At 30.9% G+C, this 11,228-nt stretch overlaps 2 protein-coding genes across 2 annotated transcripts in view; both read left to right on the top strand.

The window, feature by feature from the left end:
- The first annotated feature begins 2,812 nt into the window (after positions 1 to 2,812).
- Positions 2,813 to 11,228, top strand: part of LOC127721817 (uncharacterized) — a 165,881-nt gene continuing 157,465 nt past the window's right edge. Inside the window, exon 1 of the mRNA XM_052228622.1 lies at positions 2,813 to 3,094. The gene's annotated coding sequence lies outside the window, so the exon portion shown is untranslated. The remainder of the gene's footprint in view (positions 3,095 to 11,228) is intronic.
- The window catches only part of LOC127721816 (uncharacterized), a 127,146-nt gene continuing 119,009 nt past the window's right edge, over positions 3,092 to 11,228 (top strand). Inside the window, exons 1-9 of the mRNA XM_052228620.1 lie at positions 3,092 to 3,379; positions 5,000 to 5,122; positions 5,775 to 5,936; positions 6,320 to 6,386; positions 7,513 to 7,595; positions 8,022 to 8,207; positions 9,375 to 9,593; positions 10,005 to 10,130; positions 10,821 to 10,985. Of these exons, the coding sequence (XP_052084580.1) occupies positions 3,181 to 3,379; positions 5,000 to 5,122; positions 5,775 to 5,936; positions 6,320 to 6,386; positions 7,513 to 7,595; positions 8,022 to 8,207; positions 9,375 to 9,593; positions 10,005 to 10,130; positions 10,821 to 10,985 (1,330 nt within the window). The 5' untranslated portion in view covers positions 3,092 to 3,180. The remainder of the gene's footprint in view (positions 3,380 to 4,999; positions 5,123 to 5,774; positions 5,937 to 6,319; positions 6,387 to 7,512; positions 7,596 to 8,021; positions 8,208 to 9,374; positions 9,594 to 10,004; positions 10,131 to 10,820; positions 10,986 to 11,228) is intronic.

Below are 11,228 nucleotides of genomic sequence, written 5' to 3' on the forward strand. Positions count from 1 at the left end.
ACAAAATCAGTTATTAATTTCTATAGTTTTCAAACCATAGGCCAACAAAAGAGCTGTTTTTTTTATCTAGGGACCACCAATACAGATTTGGATCAACAAATTAGAAGATTGTTTAGAAGTTTGCAAACTAATCAAAAGGCAAACGGCAGAGCGTAGTTTTTGATGCATCATCAACACTAGCAGCTTAAAATACCAGACCCATGGATACCTGCAATTTGGAAGTATTGTTAATCTGGTACAAAGTATCAGTTTCAGTTTTGAGAGTCCACTCTATATCAATTGTCTCGTGCGACTTCAGACAAAGTTCAACTGTTATCAAAGCTAAATTTAATCAGTGCTGAAATTGAACTAAATTTTCTTCTTTCATGATTTGAGTCAGACGACAAAGACTGGAAAACACATAAAAAGTCACTGGAACTAGCTCTTGCAATATAAGATCGTACTTGTACTGCGCTATTACCGTTCACAGTCTTTGTAAAGTTCAAAAATGTGTGGTTAAGTTTTTGGGATATGAAGTGAGTTTCATTTTCCCGTAAATTAGCTAACCGAGACAAATCCGTTCGTGATGCGCCACCTTGTGGTAAAAACACGCTTTTTCAGACAATAAGTTCTTCAAAAATTTAATACTTTGAATACATTTAATAGCTCTATAGTTTTTACACATTTCTTCTAGTGTCCTCTTCTTTCTCAAATCAATACAAATCGGTAGGCGGAGTTACTTGGTAAAATAGAAACATTCCCAATATCACTACACAAAGATGTTTTGTTTACGCGAAACTTTTGAGTTCCTCAATTAGAGGCACATTAGGGATATTTTACGGGCTTCCCTTTTTTAATTTATCTTGGCGTTTGCAATATATTTCATTATACTTTATATAGCCAAGGTTGACAATGTTTTTTCGAGGGGTACCAATCTGCTCTATCACCCTCTCAGCTATGTGTTATTTAATTTATTATACTGAATGTCCTATCATTATTGTCTTTTACAGATTGATATGATTTTAAAACTATTTTCTATGATGTCACGTACATAACAACGTTACGGGTATTAGAACAAACAACATAAGTGAGACAAGATGTTTTTTTTTATTTTGACAGTCAAATAATAAAACCTAAGCCAAAACGTAGAACTGAAGCATTATATTTAATTACTTGATGTAAATTCAATTCAATGGCCTTTAAATTATCGATTTTTGATTGGTCTGGATGAGAGGGTGACATTCAAAAAAAAAATGTCACCCTCTCAGTCATGTGATAGAGTAAATTAACACCTTCGTATTAGTCAATCAAAATATGGCATTTTAACGTGAAGTATAATACAATAAAAGATCTTGAAAGTGAAAACAAAAACAGGTAATGAAAAAAATATAAATAAAACAAACTAAATTAAAGGTTGTACATGATTTAGGTTAATGCCTTAATAATAATTATAAAATCAGTATACATGTCAACAAGGAAGTGATCTTTTAAAGCAGTATACATTTGAAACATAATAACGGTTTACAATTATGATTCTTTACCTATATAATAGCTGTAATTATATTTTACATGGACATTTAACTGCACCTATGCATTTTTCTATTGAATATCTGTTTTATCTTTCATTAAGTTGATATATCTATTGATTTATTTAATATTTGATAGAAAAAATAATCTGGAAAGTGAAAACAAACACGAGTACTGAAAAAAGTATAAATAAAACAAAAGGAATTAAAGGTTTTACGTGATTTAGCTTAATGCCTGAATAACAGGCAAATGGGTAATGCTAATTTGTAATTGTAATGCATGGTAATGCATTACATTTTTCCAACTAATTGCATGTAATGTGTAATGCATCAATTCTTGCATTACATGTAATTGTAATTTAATGCATTACCTGAAAAAAAACTGTGTAATTTCATGCATTACATTGCATTACATGGCATTACTTTTTTTCACATACTATATATCGATCTTTAACAGATTGTTTGAGATTTAGCTAAAGCAGAAGCAGGAAGCAGATTTGTGGACTAATTAATCATTTGAATATTGATTTCTTTTATTTGAAAAGCATCACTGTATAAGTATTTTATTTTTGTCAAAACATCAATGAATACCTTGTCATGATTAAATAACCGGAAAATTGACCATTGTCATAAAACACTAATTAGTTTGTTTTACAATCAATCTTTTCACCACTTTGACACTTGGTCATAAAATAATCTCTTTGTTTATTATTTAATTAGGAAAGAAATTCTCAGTAAATATTTTGATTGGAATTAATAAAACAAATGTATATTTATAAAAAGTGAAGTTTACATTAGTTAAATTAAATATTAAACTTCATCTTTTTTTTAAAGAAAACACAGAGATGTATACCTTGAAAATCTTATGATGTTAAAATGAAATAGTTGTATTAAATAGACATTTTACTTGATATATATATACTTAAATTCAATATGTATAAGGAACAGTTATTGAATATGATAGAATCTTTTGTGACTTCATCTTAGTTGTTTTTCAAATGTTTGATTTTCTCTCTCTTAATATTAACATTTACAAATGTAATGTGTAATGCAATGCATTACTTTGCAAAAGTAATTGTAATGTAATGCATTACTTTGATAAATGCATGTAATTGTAATTGTAATTTAATGCATGGTTTTGTCAAAGTAATTGTAATATAATGCTTTACATTGCAATGTAATTCGCCCCATGCCTGCTGAATAATAATTATAAAATTAGTTTAAACTACCATCAAGGAAGTGATCTTTTTGAGCAGAAAACATTTGAAACATAATAACGGTTAACAAATATGATTCCTTACGTATATAACAGTAGCAGTTATATATAACATAGACATTTAACTGCACCTATCCATGTTTCTATACAATACAAACCTGTTTTATCTACCTTTTATTTTATATATCAATTGATTTATTGAATATTGAACACTGAGCTATTTCAATGTTTTAAAAATAAACATGTATTAGGAAGTGATATGAATTATGTCTTAAACACTTTAATGTATTTAACGACTGGACCTTTGCCATAAACGAGAGAACGAGATTGAATTTTGGTGACAGCTAGTTAGGATATTATTAGCTTCCATAAAGTCGGTTGATGTAACTGCATGCGAATATGTATGATTATATAATGTAGATAGCAATATACTGTTTGTATAATCGCAAGAACTTAAAAATGATTTATATTAGTATCATAATTATAGCTGTTTTGATATGTATCGAACTGACCGGTGGTTTCTTTGCAAGAACATTTCGAGATGGAAACTGGAGGACTAAAAGCCACTTAGATATAACAGCAACGGGAACACTTCGAGCGATTAGCAAATATATCAACGCGAATAAAGGAGGATCTATAGAAGATTTCTTTCGTGATGGTAAGACAACCTTGATTTCTTTACTTATAGTTATTTGCTACTGACTATTACAGCTTTTTCTAATGTCACACTGTTACACCACTGTCTCATGTTAGGGTAAAGGTTCAGCGCTCACAAACATGTTTAACCTCACCACATTCTTTATGTGCATGTTCCAAGCCAGGCGCAATCAGTGATTGGCGTTGGTTTATGTCTGTGGTATTTATTTTTCGTTATCTGTTTGTTATAAATAAGTTGAATAGCTGTATTCAATGTTGATAAAACATCTGCATATACGCGGGAATAGATGGAGGTCATGCATTGCTGTATTAGTTAATCATTAGACATTATTCTCTATTCTTTATATTTAGCACCTCACTTTTTCCTGTATTTTATAACTTTTGGTAATTTTGTTTGATTTCATATTGCTTAGCCGTTTATTCTAAAATTCAGAACGGAAATGAGGAATATGTCAAAGAAACAACAACCCGACCAGAGAGCAGAAATGGGTCTTCAACGCAGCGAGAAAATCCCGCACCCGCAGCCTGAGCTGGCCCCTAAAATAGATTGGTACTAGTTCAACGAAAATGAACGTCACAATAACCTAAAAAATATATAAATGAACTAAAATAAAAAAAGACATACAAGACTAACAAAAGCCAGAGGCTCCTGACTTAGGACAGGCGAAAAAATGCGGAGGTAAACATGTTTTGTGAGATCTGAACTCTACCTCTATACCTCTAGCCAATGTACAATAAAGAAACACATAGCAATACGCACAGTAAAACTCAGTTTAAAAGAAGTCCGAGTCTGATGTCAGAATAGGAAACAAAAGAAACTAAGCAAAATGACAATGATACACGAAGGAACAAAGGACTACTAGCAGTTACTGACATGCCAGCTCCAGACCTCAACTAAACTGATTGAAAGATTATGTCTTCATCATATTCTGCACTTTTTGCAAACTATTTTTTATTCTGTTAACCCCATCAAGACCCTCATATGTGTTCATTCATGCAAAGATTGAGCATTATCGACATCTATTGAATTGCACTTAAAAATATGTTTTAGATGGCGCTTTTTACATACATTAAGGTACTATGAGGTTTTGCCCCGTATCACAAGACTCACGCATGCGACTTTGAAATAAAGTTGTGAAATTGAGGCCCCTTTGCTTTAGGTTTGGAAATGTTCGTGTGTGTCACGCTGTAATATACTTATATTTTCTTTTTTCTTTTGAAAGAAAACCAAGAGAAAACATTATACTATTAACTGTCATCAAATCTGTTCAAAGATTAATACATTTATAACTTGAAACATTTTGACTTACATCTTGAAAAAAGAATTCGAGGAACCCGTGCATGACCCATTTGGTGTTCATTTTAATCTGTTGGGTGTTTTATTGTGTTTTTTATTGGTAAGAATTTGTGACTTTACCTTGAATGAAATCTAGAGTCTAAAACATCTGTGAATAAATCAAACTAATACTACTATATATCGTTTTAACGTTTGTTTTTACACTTAACACTCACATACAGAATATATTAAAATATGTTGATTTTTGCTATTAACATAGATTTACACTGTATGTAACAATTATCCCAAGATTTTGCATACAAAATCTACTTCACTTATATTCAGATCAGAATGGCAAGCATACAATGATGACGAAAGTATCTGCATTGAGAAAGGCAGTTGCTGATACACAGGAGAACAAGAAGGATACAGCTTATATTCACTGTCACGCTGATCAAATCTTTCTCGGTAAATTTTAAATAAAAAGCAGTTCATAGTTAGTCTCCTTATAGTATATGTCCTTTATCTTATACATAATTCATACTGTACACCAATTGTAAGGGCTACTGCCCCACACAAGTGATTTGTTCTTTAATTTAAATTGAAAAGACTATATCGTTGAAAATATTAATAGTCAAGAGTTGAATGTGATATCACATTACGTTCTTTTTATTCGCATAATGAAAGCAAATCATGTAAATATGAATAATTTCTGAAAAATCATTGAATTTTGACGAACTTGTAAAATATTAAAACATATTTTTTGGGAGAAAACTAAAGCCTTTCAGAAGTATTAAAAAAGAAAGAAAAGACATGCTATTTTCTCTTTTCTTGTAGCACAGATAACCAATAGACACTGTGAAAATGAAATATGTGACTAATAATTCAAGCACCAAACAATATAAATGTAAATTAAATTTAGTTAACCATAAACATTTCACTTCCAGTCTTATAATATATATACGACTTGAAAGATACTCGATAGATTGACAAGTGCCAATTTCCGCAAAAATATCTTTTAGAAACTTCAATAATATAATATTGTTTTCACAATTTATATATACTACTAGCAGTCACTTGTTATTGTTTGTCACTATCACGTGATTTGTTTTGATTCCAGCGCATAACTTCGTGAAATCTTGTAAACAGAAACTGATTGCGCGAAAAGATGACCTTGACGAATTCATAAAACTGCTGGGTGAATGCCTCTATACTATACAATCATTCTATAGTAATACGAACTGGGTGGAAATGTATGGCAGTGTTGCATATGAAGATTTTGGTAAATATGAGGAAAATAAGATGTTGGTTAAAAGTTAATAAGACATGAGCACAGCAAAATCTACAAGGTACCACAAGCATTGTGTTCATGAACATCTTCATTAATGATTTGATTGTCAGCATATAATAGGAAAGAACCGAACATCACAGAATCGGTACAAAATTTGTATGATTCTCGTCAAAATAGGCACTGCGTAATTAATATGAATGACATATTTGTCATCGGATCAGGACATGCATTTTGAAATCTGAAACACATGTCTAAATATTAAGAAGTTACTTGAAATTGTTCTGAACAATAATGTCTGAACAAATAAAAAAAATTCCACATCTTACTATTCAAATTACCACACACCCTCACATCATGTTTTATTTTTATAACAGGAATAAATGATTTAATGGACGTAGCGGCCTTGGAAGAAGACACCTGTTTAGACAATGCGGATTACAAGTAAGCAAAACGTTTATCAGAATAAGATAGACAAGGAAGTACGGGAATTAAATGTTAAAATAAATGTCGATAGATGTTATCGATTACCTAGCAGGAATTTATTTAAATACCTTATGTGTATTTACCTGAATTAAATGCAAAGCTGACATTCAAATAAATAATAACCGAAAGAATATGAGGATGAAAAAGACTAACTGTTGTTAACAGAACGGTATCGTAGTGTTATAAATGTTATCGATGATTTAGCTTGAATAACTCATGTGTACGTATTTACTTAAATCAAATGGAAAACGGACATTTTTGTAAAATTCTGGTATAATTATATGTCTCATATTTCAACAAATATTTTGAAATAGATTTGAAAGATAAGAATTGTTTAATGAAAGAAAATCCAAATACAAAATGAGAAATATAAGATTACAAAAAATATATTGGTTGTTGTAAAAGAAAATGTAGGTACACTTTATTTTAACACTCTCTGAGGTTAATTAAGGACTTGAATCTTCGGACGATAATTTTATATGATTATCATTTTCGGGTTTGTTTGTTGCTTGCTTTGTTTAAAGCTTTGATTTATTAAGAATGAAGAGTTTTCTGTTTGTAAGAATCTTTATCGGTTCTAATGTTTACATATCTAAAAATAGATACTTGAATCACCCAGCAACCCAACCCACATATATACAGTAAACAGACACGGAATTAAGGACCTTTAATTAAACACAAATATCAATTGCAACAACAAACTTGACAAATCTTTAAAAAAACAAACACAAATAGAGGTTACGATGTTGGAAAGTCATATGAGGCAATTATATGTGGCCTTATAACCCTTATATTTCGATCTTAACCCTCACCCTTTTAAATGCAACCAGTAGTTCACTTACAAAAGGTCTTTAGAGATTAACGAGTAATAAGTAAGTAACAATAGAGTAAGTATTAGCACTTGCCGATGTTATCCCGCAACCCTCAAAAATGTATTCAGCAGGAGCGGCATTAACTGGTTCATAGAGTATATTCTTTTGTTGTAAATCCTATTTTACTTTTTTTTTAACTTGAGATGAGCTTTTGGGACATTTCATACTTTCCCCTCCTTTCATTTAATTGTTGATATTCTTGTTGATGTTAGTTCCGAATGTAAGAACAACATACGAGTGAATGGTAAACTGACCAGTGGATACCATCACAGAAGAGGCAATACCAAACCTGCAAGTAGGTAACCTTTTGATTCCGTTAACTGTATGCAAACTTAGAGAATAACCTTATATGGTATCCAATATCTCAGTTTATAAGATATCATATAAATTTTAATGAGATGGAGGTTATAATATCTTTTGACAGACAAATGTGATTATTGCAGATTGATTTATACTCATTGAACGCACATATGATATCAGACAATTAAACGGATCAATCAATTAAAAGTTTTAACCGCTCGTTCGATATTAATAATGCTAAAAATATAATAATTGTAGAATTCGACTATAAATTAAATATATTTTCAAATATAAAAAAGTGTGACTTTTCTAATTATTATATATATGAAAATTAGATGCTTTTATTTTAAAATTTGAATTAAAGATCTTAACTCTAAGTTGCTTTTATTTTGAAACTGATTATTTCTGTATTTCTATTTAGAAGCAATTGGTTCATCAACTGGTAAATGTAGTCATGGAGGTCCTGACGATGACAGCAGAAAACTTGTGGCTAGATGTGGCATCAATAAGGACTCAATTACTCCTGAGTGGTCACCACATTCTCATTTACACAAACAAGCATATACGGCCGCTGTCCAGGCTACAGAGAACTTCCTTGTAGCTAATGGTCAGTGAAATAACATCCATTTAATCACTTTTAAATGGTATGATGCGTTCAGTTTAGCTTTGCAATTGACTTTATAATGATTAAAATATATTCTCTTTTGGAAAGTTTTAACTGATTGCACAATTATATAAAAGTGTATTGATGTTCTATTTTAAAACGTTTTGTAAATTTGTAAACTCATGAACAGGCATGGTTAACAATCTTATTATGTTTATCAATAAAACGTAAAATATGTAGGATATGTACATACAAATGCAAATAAGACAACAACTAATAATACACACAAAAAACCATAAGAAATGTCAACATATTATGGTCTACGGTGAGTTAATTCGACAATAGACAGGTTTCTTTGCAATATGCTTTAAGTCATTTTTCACTAAGAACCTGTATTAAACTTCATGGTATTTTTTAAGGTATTGTCACTATTAGAACACCTTCGGGTTTATCTGGAAGGTTTTATCCATCAGGAAATTTGGTGTTGCTGAGAAATCTTCGATATCCTCTCTGTATTTATTCACAAGTCCGATTTTGAGCTTTATTTATGTACCAACATGTATACTTTTCTTGTGTATTTTCGTTGCATTGAAATCTCCTTTAATCCATCTTTTGTGTTGTGTAAATATAAAGACGTGTAGCAAAGTTCTTCTATTGATATGGCACTCAATAAAGGCAACAGGAACATTAAAATCATACGTCGAAAATAACACCATCTCAAATAAAAGCAAAGACCAAAAGACAAACAACAGTATACAAAACACAATATAGAAAACTAAAGATTGAACAACAGGAACCAGGGCCAACCTAAATCGGTGATGATCGCAGGTGTTACGGAAGGATCGATAAGCCGATTCTGCTCCACATGTGACACCCGTAATTTTGTTCATATAAGTATAAACCTTTGCATGAAAAGATGTAAGTCTGAAATAATAATTATATTCTTACTTTGTCGATATATATTATAATTGTAGTCTGGTCTGGTTTGTTTTTCCTTGAACAAAGGGGCAGTGTTCTATGTTTTTGAACTGCAAAAGCCTTTCCTATCCTACATTTCGTTGATTGTCACTAACTTTTATACAAACATTTCGATAAAAAGGGCGGTTTCAACCTTGACCAAGATCTATCAAAGCAAAATGCTGTTACTTTCATTATTAACTTTTTGTCTAGAAACTGGAGTGTTATACACAATTGGACCAACAATATTTGAAGACGTATTTCATGTTAAAAGACGGATGGATATGACTCTAGCTATGGCAATAGACTATACTGGTTCGATGACAGACAATATTGATGATGTCAAAACAAAGGTGACAGAAATGTTAACAAATACCGTAGGATCTTCCAATGAGCCTGCTGATTATGTTCTATCTTTATTTCATGATCCAGGTAGGCACTTGTTTTATATTTTGTTTTGATATTTTGTCTCTACAATTAGTAGCGCTGTGAAATTGGGAAAATGAATACAGTGTCCTTATTTTGCTGTACTTAGGTCCTTAGATCTCATACCATGTATATTGTTTTTTTTACCTATGCCATAATAGTTAATGAACACAATGAAAAGAAAAAAATACTTACCGGCATCTTTTGTTCATTTTGTTCATTTTTAGTATGATTGTATATAACTTTATATATTAATTGTATGTCCTTATCGTAGTCCAAACAATCATGACGTCTGTAAGGCCTTTTAAATTTCAAGGACAGCGAAGAAAAAATTGTATCATCTGTTTTTTTGAATATTCTACTACCTGTTGGTCAATATATTGTTGCAGCTTTGCATAATCATATTTTCATTTTCAGAAAGCTGGAATTTAGCTTATAAGTACGTCGATGGGTATGAAATGATAAACAAAGTTCAAACTATCGAATCAATTAGTGGTATTAATCCAGATTGTCCTGAATTCGCAGCAGCAGGGATGTTAGGAGGTATATAAATGTTAGCCTGATTTGATTACATTCACGTTATTTGGGCATTGTTGGATTATTGTCACATTGGCAATAAGACCTGACCTCCTTATATTATATCAGATATAGAAATACTGTTTTAGTGATATCAAATAAAGTAAATGTTTCCTCTAATATGAAACTTTATTTTTTATATTTTATTTAGAAAGTACTGTTGAATAAAACAAAAATCATGTTCTCTGAGGAAAAGTGTATCTTCAATCACAAAATGAAGGGAAAATACATAAAACCTTATGTATAACAGAAATGTATAAAGCAGTTGTCATTAATATTGACCGAAATTGTCCTTGTTATCTGTTATTTGGTGGAGTTAGTAAATGATTTTCATTTCAGTTTGTTCTTTGTGTTTTTTTTACGTTATGAGGGACCAAAGGTTAATGATATATTTCGTGCCCAATAGACTTTAATAAAACACAACATTATTTATCATGTTTCACAATCTGGTTATTTCCTTCTGAACATGAATATTGTTTTTACTGTTTGAATTATATCTTCGCTTGTACACATTAACACATTATTTTAGGGAAAACACATTTTGCAAATGTTTTCTGTCAGTTAACTGATTATTAAGTAATTCTGAATTTGTGGACTGTTTATTCGGGTTTGTGATATACCATGCGTGAAAATAATGATATCGTTTCGTTTGCACAGCAATAGAACTGATGAGAGATGATTCACCTCTATATGTATTTACGGATGCAGACGCAAAAGATGCTGACCGCATGCAAGAAGTCATTGATGCAGCCAAAGCAAAGAATATCTCAATCACATCATTACTAACCGGTCAGTGTGCTCGAAGAAAACGATCAGCATTAGGTTTGTATATTTATGATAAGAATAAAAATGGGGTAATCATTATATGCTGTTTATTTATAAACAATTGAATGCATTTGTCCCAATTGGCATGCCTATCTCTGAAATTAAAATTAACATTGTTCAAACATTTCAGAGTCATTGTACACAGCATATAAATGTTCAAATCCAACATATTTGTTTCAGGTTTCCCTACTCCGCTTATCGACCGACATAAAACTTAACTAAGCAGAATACATGATATAG

Source organism: Mytilus californianus, unplaced genomic scaffold, assembly GCF_021869535.1.
Source record: "Mytilus californianus isolate M0D057914Y unplaced genomic scaffold, xbMytCali1.0.p SCAF_12, whole genome shotgun sequence".
In the NCBI taxonomy this organism is placed as follows: Eukaryota; Metazoa; Mollusca; class Bivalvia; order Mytilida; family Mytilidae; genus Mytilus; species Mytilus californianus.